General features: G+C 45.8%; 1 protein-coding gene across 4 annotated transcripts in view; it reads left to right on the forward strand.

Moving 5' to 3' along the window:
- Nucleotides 1-20,521, forward strand: part of Ablim1 (actin binding LIM protein 1) — a 281,482-nt gene that overhangs the window by 255,193 nt on the left and 5,768 nt on the right. For 3 of the 4 annotated variants that reach the window (XR_009057579.1, XR_009057580.1, XR_009057578.1), the window contains exons 13-22: nt 1,406-1,525; nt 7,654-7,758; nt 9,469-9,516; nt 11,714-11,860; nt 13,860-13,951; nt 14,965-15,070; nt 15,847-15,911; nt 16,879-16,939; nt 17,811-18,010; nt 18,682-18,756. Coding sequence is in view for 1 of the 4 variants with exons in the window: in XM_057778252.1 (XP_057634235.1) it covers nt 1,406-1,525; nt 7,654-7,758; nt 9,469-9,516; nt 11,720-11,860; nt 13,860-13,951; nt 14,965-15,070; nt 15,847-15,911; nt 16,879-16,939; nt 17,811-17,818; nt 18,682-18,756; nt 19,794-19,874 (902 nt within the window). In the remaining 3 variants the exon portion in view is untranslated. Of the gene's footprint in view, nt 1-1,405; nt 1,526-7,653; nt 7,759-9,468; nt 9,517-11,713; nt 11,861-13,859; nt 13,952-14,964; nt 15,071-15,846; nt 15,912-16,878; nt 16,940-17,810; nt 18,011-18,681; nt 18,757-19,793; nt 19,875-20,521 lie in introns of those variants that run through there. The other variant, XM_057778252.1, reaches the window with a different exon arrangement.

A 20,521-nucleotide genomic window follows, 5' to 3' on the forward strand; every position in this document is an offset into this window, starting at 1 on the left:
AGCATATCCAAATGCTAACTTTTAAATAAGATACACAAGAATTAAAACCAACAGGAATGATCATACCTTAGGAAGCTGCCATTGTCTCTTCACGGTCATAGACGTAACTCATCCAGAGGACTGAAACCTACTGGATCCTTTCGGAATAGATCAGTTTCTCCAGAAAAGGTTGGGGTTGTGACTGTGTAAGGTGCTTGCCTACCATGTGTAAGGTCAATTCAGTATCACACACACACACATACACACACGTACGGACAAGCAAATTTTTTAATATTTTTTAAATTATGTGAAATGAATGTTTTCAGTGTGTTCCTTTTTAGTATATAACTATAGTCATTTTATTTGTACCTGGCCATGAGATTTTATTTAATCTTTTGGTAATTTGAAATCATTTTGGTGCTACTCTACGTATAACATGCTGGGACCACTAAGCCCTGCCCTGAGATTGTCAGAGTGGCCTGTGACAACCCGGAAATTGTCCTTTGGAAATAGCGCAAATAGTAGGGGAACGATCACTGAGCACAGTTCTTCCCCTAAAAGACCCTGTCCCTGGTGAGCAGGAGGGAGCTTTGCCTGTTTCAGTCATAGCTTCGATGCCACAGCCTCCAGAACATTCTCTCCCTCCTCTCCCAGTAGCACACATGTCCAAGACACCAAGTGTTCAGCGTTAAAATATTTTTGTTGCCTAGAAGTGAAACCAATAACATATTTATGTATCCGTGGAGCAACCAAATATCCACCCTGTACGTTCTGGATGCCAGATGATGTTCTAATTCCCCGGGTCTGGGATAGAGTTTTGATGGTCCATTCTCCTTCCAAGCCACTGGACTCCTGCCTCAGGATCCCCACTACTGCCAGCATCCTGGATAACTCTGCTCACCCAGCTAATACAACATGGATTTCCTCATGCAAAAGGAATATAAAATAAAATGTGATTTCCACTGTAAGCCTGTGGCTTAAAAAAAAAACCAAAACAAAACACGACCCTGACATATTGGTATGTCTTTTCAAGACACTTGAAATGATTGCCGTCTGTTTACGTGGGTTTCTGAGGGTTGTTTTGTTGAAGCAGTGGTTGAGTCTATGTGACGTGCTCAGTCCTAACACTGTGTAGCTGGCATTATCATGCCAGTGTCCCAGAGACCATGTTCGACAAGCCATTTATTCTCAGAGAGTGATGCTGTGTCCAGCTGAGCCAGTCTGAAGATTCTGCCCTCTGCCTAGCCCTCCACAGGGGCATTCCTAACCCTCGGTCTGTCCTTGCTCCTTTTTCCAGATTTCTGATTAATGCTCTTCATTCCCTCTCCCACCTTGGGCACCTGCCTTGCTCCTGTGTTAATTTCTTCCTTCTTTTCTGTTTCCACCTCGCCCTGCCCCGATTGGTTGATTCCCTGCTGCTGCACAGAGCTTTTGTCTCCTGGTGTGCACAGGTGGTCCCCCCTGCGCCCCAGCAGCTTCAGCTCCACCCACAGCGACTCCCGTCCCAACCCCCCCTTCAGACACCACTTCCTCCCCCATGTCAAAGGTAAGGAGGCAGGGCACCTGGCCTGCATAGCGGAGATTTATTAGCACCCCACAAGGCTAATAAGATGCATCTCCAGGAGTTAGAGCCACTGAGCTTCTGACCCATCAGCATGCCTGCGTGTGACTGCCCCCAACTGCAGCCTTCGAACTGGCATGGCATCTCGCATCCCGAGAGATGTGTTCTCTCCAAGAGCTCTGTTCTAAGCAATGGGGTGTGTACTTAGGAACTAAGAGCTATCTCCTACCAATTAGAAAAATATATTATTATTTTGTCTTGGTATGTGTCAGTGGCAAAATATAATATATAACCACGTGTTTTCTTGGGTTTCATTTGTGATATGTTTCTGTAAAACACAGCAGTACTGAGTAACACATAATGAAGTCGCCTTCACTGTGAGAAGAACCGTGTGTGGACGGCGTAACTTCTCTCTCTGAGGCACCTGACTCTGAGTGCTTCGCTTTTGATTGTCCTAATTAGTTTCTGAGATGGATAAGACAGGCAGACTCTGCCTCTTTTTTTCCATTCCCTGCCTGGCATTTCTCCCCTCTACTCCCTGTGTTGCTCTCTGGCTGTTTGCTTCCTTGTTGTGTATGGTTCTGTAGAATCCTTTGCCCAGAACTTTCCACCTGAAGGACCTTGAGAGCCTGGGACAGGCTGTGAAAGGCCACCATTTAGGTAAAGGATCCCCAGAAGGATGCTAACTTGTTGTGTTGCCTTGATTTGGACCACATGAGCCAACAGAAGCAGTGCGAGGAGGGGGAGGCAAGTGCAGAGGTTGTTGTGGATCTGAAAGTGGCCTTCAGGGCTTCTGTAGTCCTGGGTGTTCACAGCGCCTGTGCTGTATCTGCCGAGGAACTGGGACACTTCTCCAGCCCCGGACACTCACTATCAGTCTACCCAAGCTTGTGTGGCTAGTGTAGCCTCCTGAAATGCAGATGTGCTAGGAACTGGGTGTGCAATTATCTCATACATTTGCTGCCTCAGCATTTTCCACGTTTTGCAAATAATACAGCCAGGGACCTAGAAAGATGCATCAGTGGTTAAATCCATTTTCTGCTCTTGCAGAGGACCTGGGTTAAGCACCCACATGGTGGCTCACAAACAATTCTAGGGGTTTCTGGTGCCCTCTTTTTGTCTCTCCAGGTACTGCATGCACATGGGACTCATGCACATAAAATTAAGTTGGTGCTGTTTTTAAAGAAAATAATATGACCGGCATATGATGGTGCTAGATACCATTTACCATTAGCAAAACTTCTGGGGCAGGCACAGAACGTTCCAGAAGTCTTGACTGGCTATTTAAAACTGTTATTGATAATTAGTATTGTAATACCCAGCATCCATCTTTGGAAGCCCCCTCCCCCTGGGAATAATCTTAAGACTAGCCTCTCTGACACAAATAATTCCAATCAGACCAAATTAGATGGAATAAAAGATTCCCACATTTAATACAGTGCTCCCGGGTGACCAGGAAAGCATGGTGAGGGGAAGAGAGCAGGGGAGACCACACAAAACCCAGAGACCACGTGTTCCCTTTCTGGGCGGCAGCCGAAATAGCCTGTGGGAATGGTCCACCGCTTGGCTGCTTTTTGGCCCTCCCTGGAGAAGGGTCACTGCTTGCCTGGCTTTCCCGGAGGTGGAGTCCAGACAAAGGCAACTCCCAGGGGGAGGGGCTTCCAAAGATGGAAGCTGAATATTACAGTATGCGGTTGTTTTTGTATCTGAGTAACAAGGTTATATTCTTAAAAATTTTTGTATAGCCATAAAGAAATTACTGAGAAAAAGCATCCACTATGTATTTTAATGAGCGCTTCATATAGCAGTCCTTGGTCAACCAAAGCAATGGTTTTTATTTTTGACCCATTAAAGGGTAAACTGCTTTGTCTGATTATGGTGTGTTTTGTTTTTCAGAGAGATGATGTTTGTTAAACAAGCCCTTTAAAATTGCATAGCATGTGTACAAATAACATAACACATTGGGGATTACGTATCCCTGGTCTGGGCACTGCCACGGGGAGCCAGTGGACACTGGCATCTTGGATTTGCATATCTTCTCCGTTGCTTGCAATCTGTGTGACCTTGAACTATTCTCTTGTCCTTGTGAACGTTGTCTCATTTATGAACCTGAAGGAGAGGACAAGGACTCTCTCCTGGGTCATTAGGTGTGTGAGGTGAGGTATCTATCGTCACTATGCAACCATCAGTGTGGTGCTCTCTGAGTACTTTTGCGTAGCTCAGGCTAGCTCCACACTTCTATGGAGGAGTAGATGACCTTGGACCCTTGATCCTTCGGTGCCTCTATTCCTGGTGCAAGGATTGCAGGTGTGTGCCTCCAAAACCAGTTTCTGTGGTGCTGGGGCTCAAACCCAGGGCGTGTGTGCGCTAGGTCAGCATTCCAGAGACTGAGCTCCATCCCACACCTCATTTCTTATTGCCTCATCCCATGCATCTTCAGACCATTCCTGTGATGGAGGCCTAGTTAGGAGCTAGGAGCTGGGGTCCTGATGAAGTCATTGACTAAGACTAGGAAGAGAAAGGACCTGGGCTAGATGGCAGGCCTCTCATATCCAGATGCCAGGCCTCTCATATCCAGCCGCTGGGCCTCTCTTATCCAGAGGAATTTTTCCAGATTAGGTGCTCTTGCTTTAGGATAAATCTACATGCACTCTAAGTGTTGAAGCATAATTTTATTTTCTACATCTTTTTAACTGAAAATTATGATTATGATTATTATTTGGTTTTTTGAGACAGGGTTTCTCGGTGTAATCACTCTGGCTCTCCTAGGATGTGCTCTGTAGATCAAGCTGGCCTTGAACTCATGGAAATCTGCCTGCCTCTGCCTCCTGAGTGCTGGAATTAAAGGAAACATTACATTCTTATTGAGGCTAATACAAAGACTCATTTCAGTCATTTAAATAATATAGTTACTAAAATTGTATGAGTTCTGTGAGGCTCAAATGTCAAAATAAAAAATGTGTTTTTTCTGCTTGAGTCTGAAATTGACATTTTATTTTTTTTTTCTTCTTTTTTTTTTTTTGTTTTTTTGTTTTTTTGTTTTTCGAGACAGGGTTTCTCTGTGGCTTTGGAGCATGTCCTGGAACTAGCTTTTGTAGAACAGGCTGGTCTCGAACTCACAGAGATTCACCTGCCTCTGCCTCCCAAGTGCTGGGATTAAAGGCGTGCGCCACCACCGCCCGGCTATGAAATTGACATTTTAAATGTAGTCAAGTATCATGGGTTTAAATTATAAAAATCACTAAGTCAAGAGGAGTTAGTATGGCCTTGACTTTATAGTTAAACATATTTAATGCTCTCTCTCATTTTTATTAGATATATGCTAACATTTTGTTTATATGGAATTATCTGTATAATTCATATATAAGTTTACCCTCAGGTTTTAGATCAGATGAGCTTTTTAACTAATCTAAAAAGTAAATCATGGAATATTTGTTCAAGAATATTTAACTTTTAAAGCCTAAGCGTGTGTGTGGCTAAATACAGCTTTCTCCCACGAGCTGCTTCTCAGCTATTTTGCAAAGCATGTTTCGATTTACATAGGAAGCCTTTACAGCCTGTGAGGGCTTCAGAGTGGAGGAAGCTTGGCTGCACCACAAATGTCTTCTTTCTTTTTTTTTTAAAGATTTATTTATTTATTGTGTATAAATAAGTACATAATATTTATACAACATTATACCTTCTGCCTCGATGTATGCCCGCATGCCAGAGAAGGGCGCCAGATCTCAGTACAGATGGTTGTGAGCCACCATGTGGTTGCTGGGAATTGAACTCAGGACCTCTGGAAGAACAGCCAGTGCTCTTAACCTCTGAGCCATCTCTCCAGCCCCCACAGATGTCTTTCAAATGGGACATTGTCTTATTTTGCATTTAATTTTTGTTTCCCTTTTTGAGACAGGATCTCACTCAGTAGCCCAAGCTGGCCTGGAGCCCTTCTGTAGCCCAGGCTTACCTCAGCCTCCTCAGGGCTGGGGTTGTAGGCAGTGAGCCACCATGCGTAGTTTTGTGTTAGTTTTGATCTTGGCACTTAGCTGGCTACAATGGCGGTTTCTGTTTTAATGAGTATGCATCAAGGAACATAACTCAGAAGGTTGTTCCATCCCAGGAACACAGATAGAAATAGAACAGGTCCTTGTCACTCCGGAAGAAGGAGCCCAACCTTCTGCTGGCCAAGTGCCCCTGGTCTTCCTTTCTGATGCCTGCAGCCCAAGCCCCTGGGGCTCACTGAGCTGGAGACGCTGGTTTAAAACCTGCAGGCTCCTCCCAGGCTGCCTCTGCCTCACTGGTTTCCCCGTTGTTTTCTATAACGATATTCTCTGAAAGAGCCTTTCTCCTTTTTTTCCGGCCTTGCAGCTTCATTATGTTGAGAAGTCCTGGCTGGGCCATGCAGACAGTGTCATGCCTGGAGATTTGCCAAAACCAGAGCTTTGCTGAATTTCTTCTCTCCCTTCCCCTTTGTAAACCTCTTAGACATCACATCCATATCCGGGAGGCAAAAATGGAGCGCTGGTAGTTGACTTCTTTCATATTTTGCTGGTTAGATTTCGGACGCTTTGACTTGAAGAAGTCGTGGCCAAAACTGTTTCCTAACAGTCTATGTAATCTGCTTGAAATAATTATCTCAGTGGTTAGAACACTTGGCTAAAATGTGCAAAGGCCCCAAACTCAATCCCAGTTCTAAACAAACAAATAAAATAAAATATAAAATATTTGTACTCTAAGCGAATGAAGCAACAGTCTACAAAGTGGTCTAAAAATTGAAAATCATGTTCTATAAGAGAGATTTCTGACTTGAATGAAGGCCTCTAGGAACAACTGTGACAGTCATTCACAGTTATATTTCCATAGGCGGCCCTCGGTGCTCTACTGTGTTCCTAGGACATGGTTGCTTGCTCAGATGCGGGCAGGAGGACAAATTAGGCCAGTAGCTTGTTTCTTTCTGATTTTGCATATGCAGTTCCCTGTACTATGGACAGAAAAGGAGGATGTGTGTGTGTGTGTGTGTGTGTGTTTGTATGTGTGTGAGTGAGTGTGCATGTGTGTCTGTCTACACTTGTAGATCTGCAGCTAAGTTCGAGCCCTCCACACCCTGGATAGTGTCTCTGCTATGGGCACACCCCGTGGGTCGTGTCTCCGCTATGGGCACACCCCGTGGGTCGTGTCTCCGCTATGGGCACACCCCGTGGGTCGTGTCTCCGCTATGGGCACACCCCGTGGGTCGTGTCTCCGCTATGGGCACACCCCGTGGGTCGTGTCTCCGCTATGGACAGTCTCCTGTGCTGTAGTCTCAGCACACTCTAGTTTGTGATGGCCTAGGTCTCTAGCTGGTCGCCTTCTAGCTCCCCTGGGGCCCTTCTCTCTGATGCCCTGCTCCAAGGAACTAACTAAAGAACCGATGGAGCCTGCGCCTCCTTCCTGAGCTTGCACGTCAGTCCTCTGAGTGAGCAGGTGCACAGTGTAGCGGTACCACGGTAGGCAGACCTGGGAAGCCGAGGCAGAAGCTATCTCCTTCCCGGGTTTTCACGAGCCCCAAGGTTCAGTTAGAGTGTTAGGGATCGAAGTGCTAGCCAGGAAGAGCCTCATCTTGGAAGAGAACACGGATAGTCCCAGGGTATCCGACAGAAGGGGTCTAACTCCATCTGAAATCTGTCGATTCAGAGCAAGGCAAACAGAAACATATGCTGTAATGAAAGCATTTTACACTGTGAGGGGAAGGACCGGGTGACCACTGAGGAGCCCAGCCTTAGCCTCAAGTTAAGAGAAACACACTCTAGTGGCCAGCCTCTGCCATCGTGCCTGGCCCTTCCTCCCACACACTCACCATCTCATCGGTTTGCGGAGCTCACGGCCTCTGCTGCATGCATTGAATGCTGCTGCCTCCCTGACTGCTGGCTGCTTTGAACCTGGTCCTACCTGAGCTCCAATCTCCCCCTTGGAAAACTAAGCCCGAGGCCACTTTTATGAGCCAAGTTGACAAACTGAGTTTATTTTCTTTGTTTTGCCGTTCTGACACTGCCCCGCCTCCAGCCTGTTGTGAATTTTGATACACTTGCTCGGTTTCCCTTATCGCTCTCCCCTCTCTCATTCTGTTTTTTCCATTCTTCTCATTGGAGGCAATGAGCCGTCCAGCGGCCGGAGCTCCCCTCTCCCTTACAGGCCCGACGGTCGCCCTCTAACTCCAACTTACGCTCAGGCCCCTAAACATTTCCATGTTCCAGGTAGGAGCTGACACGGCGTGTCTTGGTGTCCTGTCACGGTGTAGAATGTAGCTGTGTAATCTCGTCTGTCTCCATCTCTCATGTTCCTTCATCAAGATATATACAATCAGCAAACACTAAATTGCAGGATCTGGCCTTCTGAATGATCAGATTCAAAACTGGTGGGCCTAAAATTGAAGGCCTAAGTTTTCAATTAAAAACAGTTTTTTTTTCATGTCTGGGGATTAAACCGTACGAGTGCTCGCCCACCGAGCCACTCACCCAGCCCTCGCGTGTCCTTACAGAGATTGTGAAGGGAGTGGGAGGCAGAGAGGGTGAAGACCAACAAGAAGGGTTGGGTTTCCCTCCCCTCAAATTGTGGTTCGCTGGCATTAACAAATTAACCTAAGAGCCGCCTCACGAGCTTCTCCTCCTAAAGACTGAACTACAGCATCACCTCCTTCAGAGTTGTACCACAGATCAGCTGGGCAGTGTTTCTGTAGTGCAGACAGTGAGCAGGTCTGCTGCACAGCCTGCCGCAATATCTTGCAATTTAGGCTTGGCACTGCAAGCTTTGCCCTCACGGTGCTAACCACCACAGCTCAAATATAACTCACCATCAGAAATGGGAAAACCAGCCAGGCACAGTGGCCCACGCCTTTGAGCCTAGCACTTGGGAGGCAGAGGCCACACTGATCGACAGAGTGAGTTCCAGGACAGCCAGGGCTACACAGAGAAACCCTGTCTCAAAAAACAAAGCAAATCAAAAGCTGGAAACCCGGAGCCTGTCACTCTCCTGGCAGTCAGATCAGCTCAGTCCATAAGAGTGACCAGCCTTCTGCGGCCACCAGAAGTTTCATGAATGACCCTAGACTAGGTTCCTATAACTATGCCTACCTGCAATTTCTGTTCATTTCTTTTCTTTAAAGTCTGAATTTACCCAGGCAAATCAGGAAGGTACAGTAAGATTGGAAACATTTAGCTAGGACTTTCTTTAAAATTTATTTTTCATTAATCTTGAAAACTGTTATATACATTCAAATTTTTTTTTTTTAATATGAAGAATTCCCCACCAACGTACAGTACCTAAGACAATAAGGGAACAGAGGGAACTTTGGAAATATCTGACCATTTTTAGTCGAAGTGAAATGTTGGCGTAAGCAGACTGAGTCTCTTCAGACATGTGGATAGCGTTTTGTGCCGCTTTTCCTTTTCCTCTCTCACCTCTCAACACAAATTTGGCTTGTCTGGATTAGGACTTTGTTGATCATCCAAGTGTGTTGCTGCCCACATCGCTTCCCATTGTGCCTGTCATTAGCTGAGTTCATAAATTGAGCCACCGGTAGTAACTCCTGGCTGCTCAATTTCTTGACAGTAGCGATTTGGGAGTTCCTTGTCCCCAAACTGGTTACGTCTGTTTTCCGTCTCCACTGCGTGCATCGCTTCCTGTCTCGATCCCACTTCCAGTGATGTCTGTGTGTGAAATAAACGGCTCACGAGCGAGCCCTCTGTATGTGCTGTGATGTGTTACAAAGGCGCCCACATCACTCATGTGTAGACTCAGCTCATTTCTGTTGTCTTTTCTTCCAGTGTGCTCAGTCTTTGTAATACGAAGGTCAGCCGTCTGGGTTATTTTGGTCCACCCTTTGGTCGGCCTGTTGTTTTGTTTTCTTTTTCTCCATCTCTGAGCTGGTTCCCATAATCACACATCTTTGCTTTTCATTTCCACAGATCAAGGGATCAACATTTACCGAAAGCCTCCCATCTACAAACAGCATGGTAACTTACCTCGCTCTCCTCAGCTCTGAAGTGGCGGGCTCAGCTGGGCTCCTCTGTTCTCTCTTTCTTGAAGTGGTTAGGGTGGCTCAGACTGGGGCACACTACATATTTGACATGCCCTTGTAATCTGACAGGATACGAATACTGACTTGAAATCCATGTGCCTGGTACAGAGAATTTAGCTCAGATGGGAAGCTTTTGTCCATTTCGAGCACCGTCAAACTGTGTGTCATCCTGTCCATAGAAGGGGGAATTGTGGTCGTGCATCAACAAATTGTCTATGACCTTTTCTACACTGCTGAATAATTTAACCAACTTTTAAATAAATTTGATGAGCTCGCAACTAGTAAAAATAATTAAAGCCAGTAAAATGAACCCCATAGTAGACAGAGCAGCAAGCCTGAGGCAAGCAAAGGGCCCATCCCGCACTGCAGAGCCAGCTGTGTGGTTCATGGGCATACACCCTCTGTGTTCAGGTGTTCTCGTCCATAAGCACCAGTAATTTAGATAAGTGTGTCTCTTACATGCCTAGAAGCATGGATTTATTACGGTATTTTCACTTTTTGGGGAGATAGGTCTTTTAAATCCAAGAAATCACAGCATTTTCTGCGAGTTTCATTCCCCCACCATTCTCAGGCCTCTCTGGGTTTATCTGCCATAAATCTCTGCCTTAGATAGATAGCCCAAACTGGCTTTTCAGTGAACTCTGAAAATTACACATTAATTGTGTTTGGAGATTTGAGTCTAGTTCTCAGAGTCTAGTGAGGAATGAGGAAGAATCCAGATCTCAGCTGAAAATAAGTGAGAAAAAGCTTCCAGGGAGGGGAAAAGTGTGTTTCGTTTGGTTTTCCTTTTCTTTTTTATTTCAAGGTTTTACATCCTGTGCTTGCATTTTAAGTTTATTAACATTGTTTTTTTGTTTTTGTTTTTGTTTTTATGGTTTAATGTCTTCCACACACTCATTAACATGTGAATGTTAACTCCTGACACACCAATCCTAATGAGTAAGTACTGTTTGAAGCCACGCTCTTCTGTTTCCGTTAACAATAAAACACCCAGAGTTAGACGTAGCGGCTTAGAGATGTCTGTAAATATTAGAGTCTCTGGCCCCCAGCTCCCTAAAAAGCCATCAGACAAGAGCCAGGGAGGTGGATGGTGTTAGGCTTTGTGTAGAAGGAATGGCTAGGTTCCTTCCGTGATAACCTTTTGGCAGGACTCCTCCTTTTCAGCCTGTTGGGAGTGGGTAACATAGCACAGCAAGAGTACCACTTTCCAAGGCTCGCTCACAGAACTCTGTTCCATGCTTAAGAGATAGGTGTCCTGTCCCAAACTGATACCTGTGCCCTGGAACATTTGCCAGAAAAAAAAAATCACCTTTCTTCCTTTTTACTTAGAAGTCCAGTCTTGTGCTAACATTCTGAGCCAGAAAGTTACTAGAAGAATTGGAATATTCAAAAAATTGTTTCTGGATTTAAAAATAGGGGAGCCCCAAAGAAAAGTAATTTAACTTCAGCCTTATAAATATGTTTTAAAATGCCAAGCCGGTTTGCCAAGTCTGCTGGAATTAGGGACTGACTCCCTTAATCTGGTTTGTTTTGCTTCGATTCTGTGCTTGGATTTGGGGCTCGGAGTCAGTGAGTCCTCCACTAAGGATAACCCTGGGAACTAACGTTGCTGGCCGGGGTCGCTCTTGTTTCCAAGCTGACCGACTCACTTGTTTGGACAGACCCCGAACAACAGTGAGTCTGGGTGGGACCATAAATCACAATAACATCCTACAAGGCCGGAAGTGGATTTCTCCGTTTCAGTTTCTTCTAAGATTCAAAGACCCATATAGAGTGCATAAAGGGTTAATGAACTAGATTATCATATCTGTGGCTTCTGGCCCCTAAAGAAAAAGCCAGCCCCTCCCTAGTCATAGACGATCACAGCCAAATATAACTTCTCCTGCTTTCTACTTAGCTCTTTAATTTCAAATTTCTAATTATCAAAATTTCTAGTCCCAAGAATATGTAAAAGTTAGAGAGTGGACAGAGCTATGATGGCCAAAGTGTTGAGAGTTCTAGCCTTGAAAGGTTCTATGAAGAATGGGAAGTCATGTCTGTGTGGTACCAGCATCCCTTATAGACCCATAGCTAAGTCATGTCTGGGGTGTCCCTTACAGACCCATAGCTAAGCATCCCTGGTTCCCACCTAGATGCAGCTGCCTTGGCAGCCCAGAGCAAGGCTTCAGAAGATATCATCAAGTTTTCCAAGTTCCCAGCAGCCCAGGCGCCAGATCCCAACGAGATATCAAAGATTGAGACGGACCACTGGCCCGGTCCCCCCTCGCTTGCCGCCATAGGTATGCAACCCATGCAGCTAAGTCAAACCGACGATTTCCTAGGAGAGTGTGAAACGAATTGCTTAAAAACATGCAAAGAAATGTCACAAAGACGTTTCAGAAAAGTGCATAGATCGAGGGGCAGAATAGTGAAAAAAATGAACCTAACACCAAATTGCATTGTGCACGCAAAATGCTTCAAGGTTACCAAACTGCCTCCCACGGCCTGGCTGTATGCAAAACGCACAGAGACCCAGAACTGGTCTAAAACTCATGGCGTGGACGGACTGGCTTGACTCGGTTGCCTGTTGCATAAGCTGGCCCAGAGCCTGCTGGCAGGGGCATTATTCTGGCGGGCAGAGTGGATAAAATTGCAGGGCATCCACCAGAACATATCCTCGCCCAGTTAAGTTTGTTTTAGATCATATCTGGATTGTCTTCCTCACTGCTAACAGGTAGCCTTAACCCTGCAGACTTCTGCCCGTGCTGCCGAGATCGCCCGCTCCACTGCTACCACGGGCTGTAGTAGGCATTCCGCAGCGTAGCTTGTGTGTGTTTCCGTCTGCCTTTCCATGATCCTGCGCTTCAGTGCCACATTGGAACCATGTCGTTCTTTGCTTTCTGCTTCCCGGTTGTGTCTGCATCTTCATTGTTTTGTCATTAGTGAATGGGCTACCAAGTCCAGCAGCTGAGACCGAAAATTAGGTCAGTCTTACAGGGTACAACTACCCTCATTTCTGTAGACAACCTGAAAGGCCTTCAGTGTTCCAAAAATTCTTAATCTTCCTGTTCAGGTTGTGTTGGTTTTTTTCAAAAAAATAATTTATATAGGCAATAGAACTTCATTTTAAAGTAATTAATAGTTATAGAAATAGTTGAAGAGAAATCTATTCTCATTATCCACAAATATTCTATAGTTAGGTTGATGAGACATTTCTAATTCTTACAGACTTTGGTCTATTGATTTTTATTAGTATAAACTAAAGAGAAAATCCACATTGGCTTTTTTAAGTCTAAGAAGGAAGTGGCTGCCAATCTCTGCCCTTCAGGAAGTTTTGGGGCTCTTAGGTTTCTACCCAACCGCATTGCTCAGACAGAAGGGAAGTCATTGTTGGCATTGTCATCACTAAATCCTCTAGAGTTGCCTAGAATCCTGAAGTGAGGGACATGCCTTCCCCCTTCATCAAAATAACAAAAAGTACAACTATTAGTAAATTTTATTAGACTAGGCAAAGTTCCTAGTTCTCCAGCCAGGTTAATCTAAGTGGTTTAGAGAAAAGAACACTGACCTTAGCCTTCCAGTCGCTCAGACAGACACCTCCTGGAGGCCAGAGTGATGTGTCAGCTGCTGTATTCTCCAAAGTCGCTCTGAGCTGTACTAACCCTGCTTTTGTTTACCTATTAGTAGCAAATTCTCTTGTGATTGACTTTTCCTGTGTGAGGAAGGGAAAACTATAGACCCACCCTTTAAAAGAAGCACAGCAAATGTGTTTCTTAATGGATTTACTAAGGGCAGAAGAAAAAGTAGAAGTTTATTTTTTTAAAAAAGTCTAAAACCAGGAAAAGAAGGAACTGCAAGCATTAAGAACTTGCCACAAGATAGCAGCTGTCTCAGCCACTTGCAGATATGTGGATGTTTGGATTCCTTGTTAGTTAAAACTGACCAGTACTAGCTGAAGGTACCTACCTCTCCACCTAGTATAATGAACTCTAGTTGATGCCTTGAGACTCAGTAGCCCCAGCAAGCCCAGGTCTAGTTGGCAGACATGTGGAAGGGCCCAAGCCCCTACCTTAGCTGCATTACATACTGAATGAGCACATCTATCAGATGGGCCCTGAAAAGCCAGCCCATGGCGCTGATTGGTGGTGGGCATCTTCCCCTGTGGTATTGTGCCCTTCACCGTGTGAAAGCCTACTGCCCTGCCACCTTGCCAGCCTGATAGACAGCCAGATGTGCTGGACCGCTAAGATCCCTCTGTCGTGGGGCAGATGTGAGAAGTTGTCTTTACTGTGGAACTAGGAACTGACATGCGACGCAGATCTAGCGGCAGAGAGGAAGACGAGGAGGAACTCCTGAGACGCCGGCAGCTTCAAGAGGAGCAGTTGATGAAGGTTTGTCCTCACGGCTGGCCTCAGTTCCATTCCCAGAGGCCCGGGGTTTGCTTGTTTTCAATAAGTACCTCGTGCACTCCATCAAGGAAGTAGGCGGTGCTCCCAGACCTCAGGGGTCTGCAGGAGAGGCACAGCAGGCCTCTGGTGACCCCAGGTGGTGACAGTGAGGCTGGAGGGTTAGGGGTGACAGAAGGCAGGGCACATTAGACTGTGGGGTAGGTGTACAGGTATTAAAGGATGGGTGTGGAGGGCTCCTGCGGGCCAAGATGGGTGCACCCAGGGGCACGCAGGTCTTGCTAGAGGGATTTCCTTGGGATGGCATATATTGGCCCAAGCCTTTCCTCAGGACAGAATCTATATCTGGGATGGGAAAATAGGTACCAATTGGTCTGCCACCAAGAGTCCCCTCTTCCCCCTCTCCTTTTACGCATTCTTGCTTTTTGCTAGGACCTCTGGTACCTCAGAGGGCTAATGAATTCTAAACTCTGACCAATTAGGGGCTAATGGAGCCCTTAAAATGGTGTCCTCAAAGATGTGAGACATGCACATGGCGCTGAGTGCATAGGAGAGAGTCCCAAGAGCAGCACTGGCTTGTGTAAAATGTGTGTAAACAGTGAAAGATGGGTGTGAATCACGATGTACAGGCTGGGGGCTCCTTGTGGGGGGGCCACGGTTTGCTTCCTTCTGGACTTTCTAAAGTATATGTGAGCATATATTTCTTTTTTTTAAATTTTTTTTAAAGCAAACAATGGAATTTCTTGTTTAAGGATCCCAATCCATAATCTCTCCCTCCTATATAAAAAATCATCAAATATGCACACAAGCTGAGGCCTTTGGGGGAGGGCAAAAGAAGGGAGCTGATCATGGAGCCTGGCTGGGGATGAGAAGGTTCCCCACTGGAAAAGCTAGAACCTGACCCACCTCCTAAGGAAGCGCAGGCTTCAAGCAGGAAAGGAATGGTTGGTGGCAGCAAGTGCATCTTGTTTCCTTTCCTTTTTTCTCTCTGTGGACAGCTCAACTCAGGCCTGGGGCAGTTGATCCTGAAGGAAGAGATGGAGAAGGAGAACAGGGAAAGAGCGGCCCTGCTGGCCAGTCGCTATGACTCTCCCCTGCACTCAGGTGAGCAGCGGACCCTGCCTTCTGTGCTTTAAGGGTGGGCTGAGCTGCCTGCCTGTTACCCAGGGGACAGGACCAGCTTGTGTGATCTTCTGACTCCTCGAGTTCCTTCTGAGTGTGGGATGCTGGTCTGTGTGAGTATGTGATGCTATAACTACATAGGTCAATAAACAATTTCAAAAAGACTGTCCTGTCCAGAGATGCAGGGGTATTGAACTGATCTGCTCCCTCCATAACCAAGCTGCCTCTCAGACTCCTGCACCTTCACAGATGAGATTCCGTAGCCAGGCCTCCTCCCAGGGGCCCCGATGTGATTGGCTGGACCATCTTGATATCTTACACCGTTGGTTTCTGGGGCAGGTTACTGATGCCAACTCCCACCACACCTGGAGCATAAGTACCCACACATCCCTCGGCTCAAGTCCTTGCTCTGCAGACTTCCTTAGCACCTATCATTTTTTTCTCCTATAATGCGGAAATAATGGTGTTCTTAGGATTGAGGGCTCAAAGTAAGAAGGTGCACTTATATCCTGTTTGTGGTAGAGAGCCATAGGGGTCCTGTTAGCTTCAGCTCCAACTGGGCTGTGTGTCCTTCCTCCTCCTGCCTCTCCTAGAGATGATCACACATCTCCTGCATGCTCCCCGAGAAGGCAGTTTGTTGTAAGACCACAACCCAATATCATTTGGATTCTCTTTCCAAAGTCTTTAGTTGTGTGAGATCACTGGCAATCTCACTGAATGAAACCCTAGCAAAGTCTCTTGCTTTTTTCCTCCCCCAGCTGCACATGCTCCATCGTCAAAAACTTCGTCTCTCCCTGGTTATGGCAAGAATGGCCTTCACCGGGTAAGATTCCCTTCAGTTAATGGTGTCTGTGTGTCTCCTTCTCACAGTTTGTACTGGCAGATCATTGGAATAATATGACTCCTTTGTGTGCGTATGTGGTCTTTTTACTTTCTGTTACATTTTTATTATGGTCTATGCATGTCAGTATATTCATTTATGTGTGTGTGCCGCATACTCAATGGTGCGTGTATGGAAGTCAGAGGTCAGCTTGTGGGAACCAGTCCTCTCCCTCCACCGTGTGAGGTGTGAGTCCCCCACACTGAACTCGGGTCCTTAGGCATGGGCAGGTACCTTTACACCCCGAGGAAATCCCTTGTTCTTGCTGCTGGGATACAGAGCACACTGCCACCTGCCTAGCTTCTTGGTGAATCACTTTGAGGTATAAACAAAGAAAAGTGCTTCTTTTTTGAGGATAAAGAATTAACTTTGATGGCCGGTGTAACTGTAAGAGACTATTTAAACAATAGCGGACACTTTTTCTTACAATAAGGCAAAAAGTACTCAATTCATAATCTCTATAAAGAGAGCTGGTGGCAACCACCTTCCCTTATCAAGCCTAGAATAATTACAGTTATGTAGTTACTAGATGTAATTCCTAGAAATACATTGTGGGGATGGGGCAGTGTCTCTCTATGTAGTCCTGACTGTCCTGGAACTTACTATGGTGATAAGGCTGGTTTTGAACTCACAGAGATCCACCTGCCTCTGCCTCCTGAGTGCTGAGATTAAAGGCACCTTTAGAAAAATACTTCTGTCTTTAAAGAAGAAATACTTGTCTGCTGGACATCACCATAGATGCCTGCAAAACACTGTGATTTCATAATTCGAAGAATAAATAAGATAAATAGTGACCATCCAGGATTTTAGCCTGGGAAGGATTCTTAGGATCTTATAAGTCTGTTCTCCTATTTCCAAATCTAAAATGACCACAGGAGATTTTCCAATGATAATGTTTTCCTCATTGCAGCCGGTTTCCACAGACTTTGCTCAGTACAACAGCTATGGAGATGTCAGCGGCGGAATTCGAGGTAAGGCTCCAAAGGGAGGCGAACCCTGACACTTCCTGTGAGCCTGGCTCAGGAGAGGCTGTGTAATCACCTCCCTGCCTGTGTTCATGCTCTGTATATCCCACAGTAGGGTCGCAGCTTCTTCTCTGAGTTACTAGCAAGCACAAAAACGTCAAGAGTGTTTCTAGATCAGTGTTTCTCAACCTGTGGGTTGCAACTCCTTTGGTGTCGAAAGAAACTTTCACAGGGTCACCTAATACCGTTGGGAAACGCAGATATGTGCAGCACCATTCATAAGAGTAGCAAAATTGCAGTTCTGAAGCAGCAATGAAAATAATTGTATGGGTGGGGGTCACCGCAACATGAGGAACTGTGTTAAAGAGTCGCAGCGTTGGGAAAGTTGAGGGCCACGGCTCTCGATAAATACAAGCATGGGAAACCAGTATCTAAGTATTCTCACGTTGTCCTTCTGCATGCTGAGTACTCCAGTGAAGGAGGTTTAACCCTACATGAGGTGCAGCCGCCCTCAAAGGGCATGTGGTGACACTAGAGAGGAAGGGTGTTTGATTGATGCCTGAAGTTGAAGCAGGCATTTCCTGGCTTCAGGGAAACAGTGGTTCAGTGTGTGGACTGATTAGGACTGAGGAAGGAGCATGGTTCATTTCGGAATGTTTCAGAAGTTACAATAGAAATACTGGGTTACTCTTGCGTCCCTGGGTTTGGGAATGTTTCAGAAGTTACTGCAGAAATACAATGTTACTGTTGGCGATTCTATGAGTTTGGGAATGTTTCGGAAGTTACTGAAATTACCATAGAAATACAATGTTACTATTAGTGATTATATGGTTTTTCTCCTGGTCTCTCCCTAATGATTTTCCTTTTCCTTTTTCAGACTACCAGGTATGGATGGCTTTGTCTTCCTTGAGTTGGCCACACCAGACAGAACATTCATTCTCTAGTCCATGCTGCTACTTCAGGGGAACGGTTTCCATTGGGAGGATGATTATGGTGGTTGATTGTCTAACCGTTACTCCATAGCTGGAAGGAGCAGGCATGTCTGGTAGCCAGGTCATGTCACTGCAGACTTTTCAGGTAAGGCATGAGCTGTTCCAGGTGTGAGAGGACTCTCCTCTCTGACTGGCATGGTCCCTGTCCAGGATAGAAGTGAGTGGCCTCACCAGTGTGGGTACAGACTTTTAGTTATGGTCTCTCAGTGCTTAGGGGCTGCCATTCCTTGGTTGTCCCCAAATTAAATGAAACAGGACTCTTAGCCACTGGGAAGGTACAGTTTGCTCCCAAGGCCTTTCTTTTTATCTTGTAAGACTGGAAGGAAGCTTGAGAAGGGAGAATAAATCCAATCTAAGATAAAGAAAGAAAAAGGTAAGAGGGTCTGGTGGTGTATCTTTTATTCTCGGTACATCAGAGGCTGAAGGTTCTAGAATTCAGGGCCAGCTGGGCTACAGAGAGAGATAGACACAGAAGGAAAATAATGGTAATAGAATCGACAGTTTCTATGCATATATCCCTCCACCTGGGCAGCCTACATGGGGAAATAATCCATAGTCATTATTGATTTTTCTCCAACTTGATTACATATTATCAGTCTTACTCTGTAAGACTCTCACTTTGAGAAATACATGGTAGTGAACATTACAGGATGGGAGGATCTGAGACCCGACAGGAAAGTCAGGGAGCACTCACAGCCCTGCCTGGGCTTCCGCTAAGATTTTCTGCTCATCACTGAACATGCACGTCTGTTGCAGACCCTCCCAGATGGCCACATGCCAGCCATGCGGATGGATCGAGGAGTGTCCATGCCCAACATGTTGGAACCAAAGGCAAGTGTGACTGTCCCTTTCCTCTTGTGGCTTCCTATCTGTTTGCTGTGTTCAGAGTGTAAGAGCCTCCTGGCCCCAGGTTGGCACAGTGAAACAAGCTTGTCCTAAGTGTCGTGTTATTCCTGTTTGGGCCACACCCACTCAGCAGATTTAAACCTTCACTGCCCACAGTACTCTGCTCACAGTGAGGTACCAGAACCCCTTCCCTATGACCTAGATGCTACCTTGACCCTTGCCACATGCATCTCAAGGCATGTCCAATGCTGAGTAGAACGTCAGATGCCTGCTCCAGATTTTGTGATCAATATGTCCCAGTTTGCCAGAAGTTTCTTGGTTACTAGCAAACATCTTGCATACTACATCTGATTAGCCATGGACAAACTGACATGTCTGGTCATTCTAGCTCCAGAACATTCTGTGCCTCGAGGTATGCCAGATGTGATGGAACACACCTTTAGTCTCAGAGATCAAAAGGAGGGGCCTGAATATCTTAATTTGAGGCCAACTTGGTCTACATAGGGAGATCTAAGCAAACTAGGGCCACATAGTGAGACACTGTCTTAAACAAAACAAAACAAAAGGGGTGTCCAAAGACTTGGTCTCCTTGATCCCTTAGTTGTGGCTTATTTCAGTGTGTCAGCTTCCAGAACACTGTTTTGGGGCCTGCTTGGCTGTATGAATTCACAAGTTTGTCACAGCTAAGAGCGCTGAGTCCTGCACAGTTACTCTGTAATCTAACAGCATCATGTAAGAGGCAGCACGTATGCCTACCACGCCAGATCTCCACTAACATTGACCTTCCCAACTCATAATCAGTTAACAATTCTCCCATTCAGAAGACTGTTCCCAAGGCACAGCGCAGCGTGCGTCACTGGTTGAGAGATGGCAACGTACAAGAATCTGTCCCTGTGACCTCACTAGAGGGTCTTCATACCCACTCTTGTTGGTATCGCTAGAATGTGTGTGCTGGACTTTGGGTTGTGCTTGTGAATTTAAATGGATCCTAGTGTTTTAGACAAGGTGTTTTTCCTTCTCAGATATTTCCATATGAAATGCTCATGGTCACCAACAGGGGGCGCAACAAAATCCTAAGAGATGTGGATAGAACTCGGCTGGAGGTAAGCAAAACAAAACCCTAACGTCAGTTAAAGATCTCCGTATATCGCCAACAATACACACACATACACACACACCAGGGTACCTCTAAACACATCTAAATGTATATTTCCAGGGGAAACCTAAAGTAGTGGGGACAAAAAAAAAAAAAAAAAAAAGTTTCACATTGTAGGTGGCACAAAGAGCTAACTAAAATCTTGAGGCTCTCCAAGGAAATATCACCAAAGGATGGGAGTTCATAGCCATCCAGCCATTGTTCCTATCCAGTGCTCAGCACTTCCTTAGAAGCCTAAGGTGGGAAGGACGATGCCCGTTCTCAAAGTGTGTACAGTAAAAAGAGAACATAGAAGGACGCTTCTACACTCAGTCAGCATCAGGGCAGGCATTCGCTGGCTTCAGAGCGGCCAGTGGTCAAGTGCACACACACACATCTAAGTCTGCAGTTAGTCAGTGTGTAAAAATGCCTAGTAAGCTTTCGCAGAGACACAGCATGGCTTCATCGGATTCTTTTGGGAATCCAATGCTGGTGTAATTAGGGCTAGATTGCAGCTCAATCATCTCAGTCAAAATATATTCCAAGTCTGCCCCATCTTTATACCTATCCATGTGAATGTTGTTTTTTCTTTTTTTCCTTGTTTTCTCTGTGTAG

This window comes from Chionomys nivalis, chromosome 8 (genome assembly GCF_950005125.1).
Source record: "Chionomys nivalis chromosome 8, mChiNiv1.1, whole genome shotgun sequence".
Taxonomy (NCBI): Eukaryota; Metazoa; Chordata; class Mammalia; order Rodentia; family Cricetidae; genus Chionomys; species Chionomys nivalis.